The 16,685-nt window shown below is 34.6% G+C and overlaps 1 protein-coding gene across 1 annotated transcript in view; it reads right to left on the reverse strand.

The window, feature by feature from the left end:
- Positions 1-1,450: 1,450 nt before the first annotated feature.
- Positions 1,451-16,685, reverse strand: part of LOC139133790 (uncharacterized) — a 24,551-nt gene continuing 9,316 nt past the window's right edge. Inside the window, exons 8-24 of the mRNA XM_070700555.1 lie at positions 15,578-15,634; positions 15,088-15,201; positions 14,357-14,428; positions 13,897-13,982; positions 13,364-13,439; positions 13,032-13,088; positions 12,716-12,757; positions 11,563-11,612; positions 11,267-11,295; positions 10,860-10,946; positions 10,371-10,633; positions 9,041-9,284; positions 8,445-8,536; positions 3,264-3,423; positions 2,499-2,656; positions 1,875-2,058; positions 1,451-1,635 (exon numbers count right to left, since the gene is read on the reverse strand). Of these exons, the coding sequence (XP_070556656.1) occupies positions 1,451-1,635; positions 1,875-2,058; positions 2,499-2,656; positions 3,264-3,423; positions 8,445-8,536; positions 9,041-9,284; positions 10,371-10,633; positions 10,860-10,946; positions 11,267-11,295; positions 11,563-11,612; positions 12,716-12,757; positions 13,032-13,088; positions 13,364-13,439; positions 13,897-13,982; positions 14,357-14,428; positions 15,088-15,201; positions 15,578-15,634 (1,956 nt within the window). The remainder of the gene's footprint in view (positions 1,636-1,874; positions 2,059-2,498; positions 2,657-3,263; positions 3,424-8,444; positions 8,537-9,040; positions 9,285-10,370; positions 10,634-10,859; positions 10,947-11,266; positions 11,296-11,562; positions 11,613-12,715; positions 12,758-13,031; positions 13,089-13,363; positions 13,440-13,896; positions 13,983-14,356; positions 14,429-15,087; positions 15,202-15,577; positions 15,635-16,685) is intronic.

The raw sequence follows: 16,685 nt of genomic DNA on the forward strand, positions 1-16,685 counted from the left end.
CCTGGGACTCCTGGTGTTAGAAAATGGGAGTCCTACATCAAAATATGGGGGTCCCAATTTATTTCACAAAAATATTTTATAGTTTATCAATGCCATGGTCTTCACTGTGTTCAATTAGTATTAAAACACACAGCAAATAGTTGCATATTTCTTAAAATAATTCCTACATGAAATTTCTAGTTCACAGGAACATCACCCAAATCATTAAAGACGTCTCTGACAGTGTGTGAATCATTAGTCATTCTATTCAATGTGTCCCTAGTAGACTGAACACTTTTTTTGATATAAGAGGTGACAGAATCTTTCTGAAATGTAAGGCTCAAAATTCCAATGACAGTAAGAACATCAATCAATAAGGCAGTGAATAGCAGACACAATGAATTAGAGATAAATTTCAACAGCTCATCAGCCTTTCCCCCTTTTTTGTCACTTGCAAGTGCCAAGGCAATTGGCTCAAAACTGATGAAAACCATCTTGACAGCTGATTCGACCGACAGCCAGCGAACAGATGTAGCCTCAGTAATTCGTTTTGCTTTCCCATTCAACAGAGTTTGAATTTCCCTAAGTTTGTCATATCTCACACTAGAGTCAATGAAGTATTTATACAATGAATGATTATATTATGATATTCTTTGCAATATTCAATATCTCTGCCTGCTTGGAAGCAGCAAGATTCAATCGATGTGCAACACAATGCACTTGAACAAGGTTGGGATTTCTGGCTTTTAATTTTGCACCCAACCCGTTCAAACGGCCGGTCATTACGGCCGCCCCGTCTGTTCCTAGTCCATATATTTTGTTCACGGCTCGTCACAGATTTCTTTCCTAGTCAAAAATTCAATCAAGGCGTTTTCGATCTCTGCAGCAGTGGCATCTGTAATTTACTGGTTACAGAGGAAAGAAACATTCGCCTCGCCATTCTGAATATATCGAACATATATTGCAAGTTTCTTATGAATGAAATGTCACAACACAAGTCTCATCCAACATTATACCGATGACGTCACTTGCATGTATGCTATCAATCAGGGACTTCTCGATCGCACGTTGAATACACTCTTCAAACTCCATAACTATCTGAGGACGTTTGTAATATTCAATGTCTAAGCCGGCCGTTCAGATTCTGCAGATGAATGATGTCAGTGAATACATCGCATGGAAGGTCACGTTTAGCGATCAGGTAAACAGTACGTAATTGTGCAGCGTACGCCTCGAGTTCGTTACTCTTACCGCTACGTATCACTCCACTCGTAACTGTGCTCTTACCCTGCAACTGCCGGTCCTCATGCTTAGGATTTTAACGCTTGTGAGACGACTTTTCGAGTCCTGATGACGAGTGAGAGTTGAATGTTGAAAATTACAAAAACCTTCCATGAACGGGCATGTAACATTTGCTTTCAAAAATACACCGCACTCCATGACGTTTCGCTCTTCAGAATATCGAAGCCATTTATAGTAAATCTATTGAGTCAACTTCTGTTGAATGTTCGTAATTTTGCTGACTTGGTCGGGGGACCTGATTATCAGTATCGCATGGCGTAGCTGCCGTTTCGGCCTCGACCAAACCTGCATGGTGCTGGTTGCTGCGGCCGCCGAAAAACTTTCGCAGATCGGCCTGTTTTGACACGACCCGCCCTGATGCATAAACATGTGTTTTAACAGTGGAGGCCAATGCACTATGGAGCATTCCATTAAAGTACGGGGTCGGTAAGGTTTACTGGGATGTGTTTTACGTGTTCAGCAGCTTCGCGAGGTGTACACCAGCAACAGATATTGCTGCGTCCCAAGGGACGCGTGGTTTAGTTTTTGAGGGGTCCTGCGTCCGGTTTTATGCGTAAAGGACGCAGAAATGCGCGTCATGTAAAACCCTGTACAAGAATGGAAAATACACTCCTTATATCTATCAAATGATTTCATGTATTCTTCTGAGAATATAAAGAATTGGCCAGATCTGTCTACTTCAATCTCTATTCCCTTGAGGTGAAGAAAGTAAACAAAACAGAGATTTCTGCTGTCCACATGAAGAAATGTTTGGTCTTCACAAGCTTGGTTACCAGCCTAAAAAAACAAAACAAATGAGACTTTAATTGAAGTGTTTGATATATCATAGGTAGAGGACAGTTGTACTTAGTTGCATGTGAAGACCATAAGAGGCATGGTACATATTACACACTCAAAGCATGTGCAGGCTTTGCATTGTTGCTTTCAGTCACAGTATGGTACTATACAGGGGCAATTGTCTTCTCAGTTCTTTCCATACTTCCAATTAATTCACAAACAACAACAAAAAACCATTGTGGTACCAACAGGTTAAACCAACAATAGCTGTAACTTAATAATTTTGTGCAGCTTATCAAATCTAACAAGATCAGAGTAACTTACTCATTTAAGCCAAGAAATGTTAAATGAACAAAATTTTATTTGAGAGAATTCCTTGTGACATTAATGATCTTCCAAAATGGAATTTATGAAATCAATCATGATATGACAATGCCTACCGTATCTACATCTGTTCTATTGCTTAGTTGTTGCTTAACTTCCTCTAATGTAAAACATCGTGTCTCATGATATTCAAAATCATAGTTGTGTGAAACTTGTCCTGCCTTTTCTCTAATATCTGCAAGGTTCATAATCTGTTCTAACTGTTCCAGTGGTTCTGACAAATGATTAAAATTTCATAATCACCGTGAGGATAAGAATATATATATAGTATGTGCATTCTCTGAGATAAGATATAATTCTACAAATAACTCAAAAATAAACCCATGGGTAAAAATGGTCAAAACTGAAAAATTACATGTCATACAGTATCTGTGTGGACCCATAATATAAATATACTCCACAGATACAGCAATGATGACACAGCTGTTACAGTATAACAGCAGTGTACAGTAAAGTTTTGGTACATGTATCAATTACAGGGAGGTGGTGGTCAGAACACTCCTCAAAGGTTGCAAGGGGCCCCTACGATCAATGTAAACACATGTATCTAGAGTACATTGCAGCATGATGAAAGTCAAAACATGTTTGTATAACAATGAATATTATAAAATTTAAATGTTACAGCTACGTTGACGTGATGCACTAAATATTATGTATGAAATACATTGTTGATATGGGCCAGACTAAAATACAATAATGGGATATTGCAACTTACAGGTACACAATGCGAGTGTTCATAACAGTGGATTTTTAAAACATTTCAAGGCGAGTAGTACAGGAACTTACCCAACAAAATTTGGAAAAAATTGGAGAACACTTACTCATCATCACTTGCATGTGAAGTTTCTCAAGGTAGACTGGTGTTATAAGTTCCTTCCATTGTTTGCATACACATCTCAATTTTACTGCATTTTGTTCTTTACCTTCGCAGGCATAGTTTATTATTATTGTAATAATCTCTGCTGGTAGACATGACATAGCCTGAAAGCCATATAAATTCTTCTTTTAAATTGGGCACACAAAAGGTGTGTATGTAAATAACAATTGAAGTGACTGCAGCTGTAACTGCTGATTTTGTTAACATTTTTGTTCTAGCTGTCTGTGAAGCACAAAAATTCATCCTCAATTGCAGCTATTGCCTCTTTAAAGCAATAGATCAGTATCCCAATGAAGGCAGTAGTATCACTGGTATGGAGGCCAAAGGGCAAATTGTCAGAATTTGCCAAAATGCCATTTTTACTTCCCATTTGCCATACATACTGGTATATGGCAATTGGGAGGTTATATGGTTGAAAAAACTCTATATGTGAGATGTCTGTCTGTATAATGTATGTAATAATATTATTATTTTTATTGCTTGCTTGTAATTATAGGATTTACATCACATTTGTGGCAATAAAAGTGTGATACAAAAAAAAGTTAAATTTTTCTTCAATAGAGAAAAAGTAATACAGTATAATAATAGTAGCTAATAACAAATATAACTAGGTATTTCTTTGGTTATATAAAGTAAAAATATAATCTGCAAGTTGTTCATTAAAAGACAACTCTTGTTTTGTTAGTAGAGAAATAAGCTGATTTTCAGTATCGTCATTTAGGAAATTGATTTTACTGAAAAAGTTCTTTTTTTGGACTTTGCATTTCTGACAGACTAATAAAAAGTGTGTTATATCTTCAATACTGTTGGTGTTACACTGATTGCAGTATCTTTCAGTAATTGGGGTTTTTGGAACAGTGTGTCTCCCTTTTTCAATTGCTAGATCATGATTGCTAATGCGAAGTTTGGTGAGTAATTTTCTTTTCTCACCTTGTAACTGTGTTAAGTAGGGTTCTAATCTAAAATTACGTTTTATTTTGGCATACATTCTTAGTTTACTATTTTCATCAGTGATCAAATTTTTCCAAAAGACTCCATAATTGTTTGTTAAATTTGTTTTCATTAATCCAGTTATAACTTTGCGGTGTTTAGGTGATGGAGCTTCATCAAGGAGAAAGTCCATTCAATTGTCTTAAATTAAAGCACTTAAATAGTTAAACCAGGATATATTGTTAGTGTTGTTTATCATTTGCTCGAGAAAAGCTTCTTTAGCAAGATTATAATGTGGCAGTTGTACGATATGAAGCCAGTGTTTAACAATATTAAGTTTGATCTCAAGTAGAAGTGGGAATTGTCCTAGTTCACCCCTCACAGCGGCATTACAAGCTTGTCTATTACACTGTAAAATGTTCTTACAAAATTTGAGGTGAGTTTTTTCAATTGCTGATTTATCCCACTTCTTGTATTCCATGAAAGTGGTACAATCCCAAGCGGACCCGCTGGCCGCAACAAAAGACGGTCAAACAAAGGAAACTACACGCAAGTTGTTGAGAATATGTCCTTATTCTTATTGAGGAACGTCATGTAGTGACAGCTAGCAAGAAAATAACTTTACAATATTGAAATTAATTATGTATGTATGTATGGATGGATGGATGGATGTGTGTATGTATGGATGGATGGATGGACGGATGGATGGATGGATGGATGTATGTAAGTATGGATGGGGGGGATTGATATATGGATGGATAGATAGATGTATGGATGGATGTATGTATGTATGTATGGATGGATGGATGGATGGATGTATGGACAGATGTATGTATGGATGGATGGATGGATGGATGGATGGATGGATGGATGGATGGATGGATGGATGGATGGATGGATGGATGGATGTATGGATGGATGGATGGATGTATGTATGCATGTATGTGTGTATGTATGGATAGATGTATGTATGTATGTATTTATGTATGTATGGATGGATGGATGGATGTATGGATGTATGGACGGATGTATGTATGTATGGATGGATGGATGGATGGATGGATGGATGGATGGATGGATGGTATGCATGTATGTATGTATGTATGTATGGATGGATGTATGTATGTATGTATGTATGGATGGATGGATGGATGGATGGATGGATGGATGGATGGATGTATGGATGGATTGATTGATGTATTTATGGATGGATGGATAGATGTATGGATGGATGTATGTATGTATGTATTGATGGATGGATGGATGTATGTGTGTATGGATGGATGTATGTGTGTATGTATGTATGTATGTATATAGATGGATGGATGGATGTATGTATGTATTTATGGATGTATGTGTGTATGTATGGATGTATGTATGTATGCATGTATGTATGTATGTATGTATGTATGTATGTATGTATAAATGGATGGATGGATGGATGGATGGATGGATAGATGTATGTATGTATGTATGTATGTATGGATGGATGGATGGATGTATGGACGGATGGATGGATGTATGTATGTATGCATGTATGTATATATGTATGTATGTATAAATGGATGGATGGATGAATGGATGTATGTATGGATGTATCTGTGTATGTATGTATGTATGTATGTATGTATGTATGTATGTATGTATGTATGTATGTATGTATGTATGTATGTACCGGTATGTAGGTATGGATGGAACGATTGATGTATGTATGGATGGATGGATAGATGTATGGATGTATGTATGTATGTATGTATGTATTTATGGATGTATGTGTGTATGTATGGATGTATGTATGTATGCATGTATGTATATATGTATGTATGTATGTATGTATGTATGTATGTATGTATGTATGTATGTATGTATGTATGTATGTATGTATGTATAGATGGATGGATGGATGGATGTATGTATGTATGTATGGATGGATGGATGGATGGATGGATGGATGGATGTATGGATGGATGGATGGATGTATGTATGTATGTATGTATGGATGTATCTGTGTATGTATTGATGTATGTATGTATGTAACAATGTATATATGTATGTATGTATGTATGGATGGATGGATGGATGGATGGATGTATGGATGGATGTATGTATGTATGTATGGATGGATGGATGGATGGATGGATGGATGGATGGATGGATGGATGGATGGATGGATGGATGGATGGATGGATGGATGGATTAATGGATGTATGGATGGATCGATTGATGTATGTATGGATGGATGGATAGATGTATGGATGTATGTATGTATGTATGTATATACATGTATGTATTTATGGATGTATGTGTGTATGTATGGATGTATGTATGTATGCATGTATGTATGTATGTATGTATGTATGTATGTATGTATGTATGTATGTATGTATGTATGTTTGAATGTTTATATATGTATGTATATATGTATGGTAAGATGGATGTATGTATGTATGTCTGTCCAACGCAAAAACTCATGAACCGCCGCACACATTAAGCTGATTTTAGGTTTAATGATACCATACATGGTGTAGATGTGCTTAAAATGAACTTTTTTGTCTCATAGATATGTAAATGGGGTAGAAAAAACAGCGAAAATGGTCAAAAATTAATAACTCGGGAACTACTCATCTGATCATTGTCATATATGGGTTGTAGGTACCTTAGGCCCAACTCATTTAAACATATAGATTTGATGTCAATATTTGATGCTTTCTATTTTTAATGAATTTTTTTTCTTTCTTTTTTGTCATTTGAATATAAAATCTTTTTCTCTTAAACCAATGGTCAGATCGCTTTAAAATTTGGTGTGCAGGTGCCTTGTGATAACCCAAAATAGAATTCATCAAAATTATGGCAAAATTTGCACATTTGTATTTTTGGACAATTTTTGCCATTTTGGTTAAAAAAATCTTCTTTCAAACTCTGTATGTCATTACTTTCTAATTGGGTGTGCAAGTTCCTAGGAGAGACCTGAAGATGACTCTGTGAACTCAAGCTGAAATTTGCAAATTTTGTGGTACAGTCTTTTTGCCAATGCCTTCAAATTTGTTACATAGGTGAAATGTAGTAGGTATTTTATTCAAAGTCAAGTACTGCCTGTGTGAATGACCAGATTATGATTGTGTTGTTCCAGGCTGAGGTGCTTTTTATAGGAATGCAATGTTAACCAGTACGTAATTGATGTTTTAACTGAATTTGATTTGCGTTTTATGTAAATCTTGTACTGTATAAACCCTATCAATTCACCCAGAAAAAAATAATAGTTGAATTAATTAGGAAATCAACAAAGCCAAAATAATTTTAGTATAGTATTATTTGAAAGTTCAATTTTTTTGACAGTTCATAGTGAAATGCTTACCATCTTGGAGGATTAAAACATGTAAAGGCAACTTTCCTGAATCCCAACTTTGACATATTCTGTACCATCATGTATTGTTCTCTGTATGTTATCTAAAAGAAATTTCTCATAATAGTTTGTCATGATAGATTGGTTAAATAAATAGAGATAGAGAAAGTTCCAATTTCCATTTATGGTTGACTTGGTAAGGATAAAATAAAATTACTTTTTGAGGAAAAAAATAGAGTGGTCAATTATAAGAGTGGTAAAATGATAGGGTTTTTATGGTAAAGCTGGGCTGTAAGATTCCTCATGTGCAATATGCAATCTGTGTAAGTGCAATGAAAGTGTTACATGATTCCTTATAATGCTTTTGATGACCTTGAACTTCTTAAGTTGCAAACATTCATCTCTTCTGTGTGCTTTCTCTGAGTACCTACAGGCTCAACTTATTCAACAGAACTTACTTGCAATGTTAATATGAAAGTTAAAATGTGCTTGGAAAATACTGATAAAGATATCCAGCTGATGATTCCTTATAACCTGACAGATATGCTGTTTTTTTATGACGTTAATCTTGATAAGCAAGTCTTGTTTACTTTAATTAGAATGTAATTAACTCTTGTTTATATTATTATAAGAAGTAGTATTAAGTTAAACAAGCTGATATTGAAAAGTTGGTCAGCTGTTGGAGGTTAAAATCTGTAAAAATAAATGTATGCATGTATGTATGTCTATCTGTTTGTCTGTCCAGTATGGTACCATAAAAATTTCAAATGAATAAAACAAAATATGTACGTTTATAGTTATAAAACTCAAACTTGGTAATAAATGGTCAACTGTACACAATCAACAACATACCGGCACAAGTGGAACATGTACCTCTTCATTAAACTCAACAGGTTTTTCATCCTCAGTAGCATCTTCAACCTCCACAGCTTCTTCAATCTTGTCTGTTTAAGTTAAAAAGAGCATAATCAAACAATCAGTATGTAACTTTGTAAGTTATCATTAGACTTGGTTCAAGTCCGTGAATTTCTAAAAATAAAATAATTTGCAGTTGTTTCCCATGTGTCTCTCCTTTTTTCATACAAACCTATTTGGCATTTGGAAGCCCAGGCCAGGTTTTCCTAGCAATTGAACGCGTTACCTTTGAGTATGCGCAGTCATTTGTTTCCGCTGGATTCCGGGAGAAACTCCCCTGTATAGCCTTTACCCCACTCATGCATTTCAAATTAAAACAGAACACAAATCGTCACGTTTATAACACTCAAACATTCACAAATCACAGACTTGAACCAAGTCTTAGTTACCATGTACAACAGGTTGAATGGAGTGTTACATACTAATGGAGTGTGTATAAAAAAGAAACCAGTTAAGTAATAGCAAGACAAGAGATAATGTTAAGCAGAGAACATATTCTGGGAAGTTTATATGGCGAAAAAAGTTCTAGTCACCTTTGTGTTCCAAAGACATGAAATGGAGATTTGGGATATACCCAATATACAGTGGTTGGTTTTCTTTTCTTTCTGCTGCTATTGTCCTTGTGAAATTAGGGGCAACAATCACAATGTTGCACTGTAGCATGATAGCTGACACAGCAAGAACTACTTGGTCCCCCCACTCTCCAACCTTTTTCATATTTGCAATGTATTCATTCCATGTGAGACCCATATCCAATAAGTCAGCAGTAACAAGGTCCTATTTAACAAAAAAAACAAGAATTTCAAATATCCAATATCATCATATTACTGGAGTAGTATTTGTTCATATAGTAGATACACTGGACAAAAAATCTTTGAGAGCAGAAATGAGAGTGCACAAGATTGTGCACTTTGTGGTGTCACCTTTTAGTTACCTAGTGAAGTTTGATACTCCTGCAATTTAGAATGTACTAATTCTTCACATAGAATGAACAGCCTTTATAAGAGCTTTTAACATCAAGGTAGGGAAAAATAATACCAAAAATATGAAATGCACATTACCACACACTATTTTTCAATACATAACTGACCAGAAATATTCATGTGAAATAGACAGTTTTCTTTAGCCTGATGTACTATAAAGAAAAAAATTCACTTATTTTACATAATTGTCTCTATGTTCCTTATAACTGGATGTGTTTTCTTCTTTCTGCACCATGATGACATGACCAGTTACCTATTAAGTGGCCTCTTTTGACTATGAAATTTCTGTAAAGTTCACTGTGTTAGTTTTGTTTTTCATGATTATTTTCCCCTCCATACAATTTAATTGACTTGGGATCTGTTGTCAATGCTTCAACTGCCATAGCAAATAGTAATAAAAAAGTAAGTACATGCACATTTTCTACTAGGCTCTTAGACCTTTTAAGAATACACTAAGATCAAAGCCCTTACAGTGTATCTTTCTCAAGAAATATATAGTCAGTATGAACATTACAATTCAATCTATTGTCAATTTGTGATCCAAGATATTTAAAACAACAGTGCAAACTGTCTGCCCATCAACTTCATATTTGTTTCTGTTATTAATTGCTTGATTTTACCCACATTCATTTACGTAATCTTAATTTGCACCAATTTTCAAAAGTCAGAATATGCTTGAAATACATGTCAGTAAGTTTGCATTCTTTAAAGAGGAGAACAACAAGTACCGTATCATTGGCATACCGGTATTTGAACAAATTTACAATTTAGCTTTGAATCTGCATGGGGTGTAGAATCTTTAATCCTGATTTATGTACACAGTAAAGATGCTTAAAAAGTTGTCAGATATAGTTTTAACAACTTGGACACAAAAGATTACCTTCAATTTCTCTTTATTATCTTCCATATATTGTATTATGAGTTGCCTCATAATAAAATGATCCAAAATACCACAGGGTATGTTCCTTGTTATAGATATTTGATGTGCTATCGCATGGAAGAGACAGTTCCCATCACTAGGTGTTTCTGGTATGGTTCTCTGTAAATTTGATCTTTCGAGCTTCTCGTACAGGGCTTCTCGTTCTGACTTATCACAGTTGTCTTCTCGTATGATCTTTAAAGCTTCCATGATGTCATGATACCCTTAAATTTAAACAGTCATAGATTGACACATCAGTCATATCTGTTGTCAATCACCAATGTTGTCCATAATGTGAAAAGCAATTACATTAATTTAGCAATAGTGAGTGGATTTCAAATTATTGAACAGAACCATGCAAGCAGATATACATATTGACTACTTTATACATGCTCTAATCAAGCATTTCTTGAAAGGAGCATCAATTTGACTGACAGTATTGTAGATTACCTTCACTGGAGAATTTATCCCGATCGGTGGTCAGTCCAAGAAGCTTGCATGCTTTGTACACACCATCATATTGTTTGACATGTTGGTCTGAGAAATGAACAGAGATGCATGTTAATAATACACTTAAAAAATTATCAAATAACAGAAATTTACAAAACACATTTTAAGAGAAAAATCCTACCTAACATCAAAGGAGATTGTTTTCAATTATTTCATAGATCTAATCAATTTTTGAAAGACAAAGAAATGTCACCATGACACAAATATTTCAACTTTCACCTCTTTCATCAGTATCTTGTACTTTCGAATATTAAGCTGATTTGGATGCATTAATTTTGTACTGTTATAGACCAAATCAAAGAATGACGTGAAAATTAACACAATTCAAAAAGCAAAAATAACTGTACCTTTCTTCAAGGTAGATGCTTTAGTAGTGCTGTAAATTCAAAAAGAGGAAAATACTTTAACAAACAAGTAGATAATTTAGCAGTACTGCAAATACAAACAACATATGTGTGATCCGAGTATGTTTACGATAAAATCAACAATGCACTCTTCCCCTTTGAATAGGATGTGATGCCCATATTGTTCGACAACTGTCCGAAGCATCTCTTTTGTTAACTGAACTGTCTTGTTATACACCTCTACAGTATCAAGGTCTTATCCTCTTATGTTCTCAATAAACAAATCTTAATATACAAACTTTTTCTTGATATCATTCAGTAGTTCATCCCTGATACAATCACCATCTCCCTGAAAAACAATTAGGGAATAACATGTGAAACAAGTTTCCTTTAAAGGAGCTCATCTTTACTGGGATCCAAGATATGTTTAGTCAGTCCCTGAATCCCACTTTCTGTTTGTAGTTTTCTCAAAGCAGAGGATCAAAACAAATTAATGCAATAATTAATAATACTTACTGAAATGTGACCACAGAAAAGTTTCGAAATCATTGCAATGAATATAGAACTTAGATTTTTGAGCACATAAAAATACTCTTAACGTATGTATGTCTCAATAAGGAAAGACTTAAACTTTTACTCAAACTTTCCTAAATGAAACTGTCAACCATCCTCTTATCAAGTCAACAATAAGAATAAGGGGGTCATCATGTAAGATCGGAACCAGCAAAATAAATTACTTGACACTTTGAAATATTTGAAATTCAAAACTTGATGGCCGCCAAGAGTGCATCCATAAGAGTGAAGTTGCAAGCTCTCTCAGGTACGCTGATACATTGTATTCATTTAGTTAAACGATGGATTTTAAATTCAAACCCTTGCATGTTAAGGGACCTCGTGCAATCAGTTCAGTAATTGGCATGATATTTTCAGTGTGTTGTTTCATGAGTAATTGTGTTGCTCATTCTGAATGAGACGTAATAATTTGATATTTGGGTAGACAGTATAAAGGACTGATGGTATATTTAAGCCCAGAGCAATGAAGGCATGCATGCGGTTAGTGCGGAATAAAATCAACATGGTATACCATTGCTGGGTGTGCTTTATTGCTTACATATGTTCAATTAAGCGATGGCTTTCTATTATTTTGAAAGGATTGACATATTAACCCTTTTCCTGCCAAGTCCATATTTCACCACCAGGACAAGATGAATAAAATTAATGAAACACAACGTATCCCATATGATTTATTTTAACATAATACTGTACATTTGAAGGCTGTTGAAAACATAATACTGTAAACTTAATTTTTTTGGACAAAAGATGCTATAACATACCAAGCCAAGCGGGTGAAAATACGTCATGTTTTGGCTCAATACCACTTTTTACTGACTTGGCTGATGGGGAAGTAATACAGTTATTACTGTCTGGCAGGAACATATTAAAGCAGAATACCTTGTGTATAAACCCAGAGCCACTTAGCAAATTCTTCATATTCTGAAAAAAAGTGTAATTGATTACAGTCTCTGCTGATTTCTGTTTTATTGGAATGCATCGGGTATATGTGTCAGCTGTGTGATTTTGTGATGTTGTATGGTTAAGTTGTAATGACATGGATGTTTTCAAAATGAAAGAGTGAAGGAAAAATTAAATCCCATTTAGATGCTAACTTCGTGTCCAAGTCACAATGTGTAGTCTATCTTCACAGTTATACTGTAATTATCATTGACTAAATGATTGTAAACCATATTTTGAAATTCAATAAAAATACCTTCAACATGTATGGACCACAGCTTGTCTGATTAGATCTTGCTTGTTTCAGAACACCCTATTAAACAAAAAATATTATTTTTGAAATGTATAATTACAGAATTTTTGCTTAGTCTGCAGGCAGTCAATTAACCCAATGTTATTATTTCCCAAATCAAATACATTATGAAAACAAATGGTCACCTGTAGTCTACACTTTTTAAAAAAAAAAAACATGTGTGAGGAAAAGCTGATCTTCAAAATGACAGTAAAGAGTCAACTATTGATAGTGTCTATGTATTGCCTGCATTATTTTCAGTTGCAAAATAAAATGATTTATAAATTTCATACCACCTTCACATATTCCACACTCCATTCTTCTCTATTATATGGAAGCTTGATAAAGTTGCACTCTTCTTTGATGAAGTCCCTGTACATGAATATATCAACAATATGACATCAAATCAATTCCATTAATCTTTGTTATACAAGGCAAGCAAATTGCCATATGTCAAATAATACCTAAAAACCAATAAAAAAACACTGACAAAATCAATGATGCAATCTCAAATCACTAGGTCAAGTGACGGAAGTGTGATGGAACGGGTCAGAAGCAATGATCAGAAATCTGAATGAAATTTTGAGATTCCTGTGGATTAAGAGAATATATGTGATGTACACTTGGCTGCCTCCCCTTACATGCATATTAACTTAGTGTAGAGTAGATGAATGCTGAGTATGTGACAGCTAAGTGATAATATATTGTTCTTTGTTCCACCTGTTCATATAACATTATATTCATGCACAAACATTTGTTATTATCACAAGAAAAGCTTAGTTTGCTCATGATCATGTGACCAATAAATACGGTAGTAAAGATGATGTACCTCAGTTGTTCTTCTATCAATGGATACTTTGGCGATGTATCTAGTGAATCATAGAAACTAATTGTCTTTGCCTTACTGTCAATCACCTGAGAAGAAAAAGCTTTTAATGTTAAAATTAAGGAGAAAAATGTTAATTTCACCATTTACAGTAATTGTAATGTATAAAACAGCTATGTTTAATATGTGAAATACTAGATCAAGCCCATGTGCTAACTGATAGTTGATAACATTTTAAAGCAACAATATGAAAAATTATTGTAGCACCAAAAGTATAAACAGATCAGTATATTCTGTTCAGTAGAAAGTTTCTTGTCAGCTTGTTAGGCAAGGAATATACATATACTGTTTCAGGTTAATTTTAAAAAATAACAATATTCCTTATATCTTGATTTCTTCAAGTGTCTGACTTTGATAGGTTTTTGGTAAGTCACTGTCGTAAAGTTTGAAAGACAAATGATACCACGAAAATCCAGTGGTCTCCATCTACATGTGCTGGAACGACCATTTTGTCCAAGGCAAACAGTCCAGGCACCTGGAAGACATAATTCAGATAGTCTAAAGGTAAAGAGAAAAAAGTTTCCTTGAGAAATGTCAGACAGTTGACAGTCAGTTCACCCAGATCTGTACACGAATAAGATATTTTTGTCTTCATTATCATGAACTCAGAATGTATGCCATAGAAGAATACATGTAAGACATTCACTGTTTGAACGAGACTCCTTTCTTAGCTCACATGTTCACACACGTGAGCTAATGTCGAAGCAATGTCACATGTCTGTCTGTCAGTGGGCCTGATATCTCAAGAACTACTAATAAGATCAGAATCAAATTTCGTGCGTGGTTTTTCTTAGATAATGGAAAGAACTGATAAGTTTTTGGTGGATGTGACTTGCATATTTCATGATCATTTGCAAAATCAATGATTTTTGAAAAAAAACAGATAAACAATGAGAACATTGTTTACTGCAGAGAATTAGATGAGATTTGCAACAAATTTTGATCATATAAGCATTTATCTGCCATGAAAGACATAAAGGTGTGACAAATCAGTATCAACTTTATTCATCAAAGTTTGGGATCAAGATATGTTTGTTGAATACAATACATGTCAATGTTCAAAAAAGTGGAAAATAAAACTTCCAAGGTTTGCCTTGCAAGTACGTAAAATCTTAAAAAGAAAAACAACTATACCTTCCGCATATGTTTTGTGTATCTTCGTGTTTTCATTTCATTGGATTTTATTAAGGAAGCAATTGAAGCCAAGAAAAATGTTGTAGCAATACACAAACTGGTAGATACCGGTACCTGTGTGAAAAATAAGCTGATTCAGCCGGAAATGCTACAAAAACACAAATTGAAATGGAAAATAAACAATATATCCTACTATTACAGATACTTGATATAACTATGTTCTAGATGTTTGGAATTAAAGTTAGGAACCACACAGTTACGACTTTCAAGTTGTTGCCAGTCAAACCTCACTAATTCTGGCAAGAAATAAATTTTCTCAAATAAATACAGAAAATTTCAATTTAGCAACTAATATGCTTTTTAACCAACCAGCCTGACTATGTTGTTCTACGTAATATTGGCAACTTAGCTACCATGTACATAAAAAATCTAGCTGATAACACTGCAATGATTCTGCAAGGTTGAGGATAATAAAGAGCACAAAACTTACCTTTTCACTTCCATTAAAAATCATTTTTTTAAGGCATTCCATATATAAATTGATAATCTGGAAAAGAACATGAAACCAGACATACATGAACTGAATAGCCAATGAAAACAAGAACTAAATTGGTAAAGCAGTAATAAATGGACAATGATATGCTCAATGCATTTCTGTGAAATTAGTTTGCAGCTCAAACCAGCTGTACATTGTGATAGTCATAAGAAAATGGTGCAAATGACACCATGCTCCTATTTAACAGAAATACTCAATACCAGTACACACATGACATTGCATTCAGACAGAATGGTTACTAAGGAAATTCCACAGCAAATCAATTTTATATTTAATCAAATATGAGATGCTTCACCTCATAATGACCTGCACATCTAATTTAAAAGTAATTGGATAACAGTTCAAAAAGATTTTTTTGACCAACAATGGCAAAAATTTATCCCAAAATACAAATATGCAAATTTTAAGGTTCATGTAAAACAAACTTTAAAGCAATCAGACTATTGGTTTCAGAGAACACAATTTCTTTGACAAAAATTGGGTCTCAGACATTCTGCTTGTGGGGCAAAGGTTTGCGTTGCAAAGTTGGGTTTGCAGACCTTTGGAAAGCCAAAAGTGAAAGTGGTTCCGCCGGGCCAGTGGAGACCATCTTCTCCAGTGGGGGTATGGACGCGTGTCCACAATGGGAAGCAGACTAGTGGAGCCAAGGAGGAGATGGGGTTGTGTGGCAGACAGTCTGATGGCCTAGAATGAATGAATCTGGACCAGGAGCTTGAAGCAAGGCTGAGATCAAGTGCTGTGTGCAAGAAAGATGGGTAGCTAGATAGCGGATACTAAGATTGTCTTCGTCAGCAATGCAAAGTGACTTCGGGGCAGGTTTGTTCTGCAAGCAGCCTAGCTCCGTGGACTTAAAAACTAGATTTTTGTTAACACACAATTAGCTTACTTAAGTTACAAGTAAAAAGCAGTCAATATTAGCATAAAATCAATACTGTAACAGCTAAATGTGCATGGCCTAAGTTACTAAAGACCAAGTATGACAAGGTATCAGATATCACATAAAGAGACAGACAATTAGACATATACACACATACATGGATAC

The sequence above is a fragment of the Ptychodera flava genome, chromosome 5, assembly GCF_041260155.1.
Source record: "Ptychodera flava strain L36383 chromosome 5, AS_Pfla_20210202, whole genome shotgun sequence".
Lineage (NCBI taxonomy): Eukaryota > Metazoa > Hemichordata > Enteropneusta > Ptychoderidae > Ptychodera > Ptychodera flava.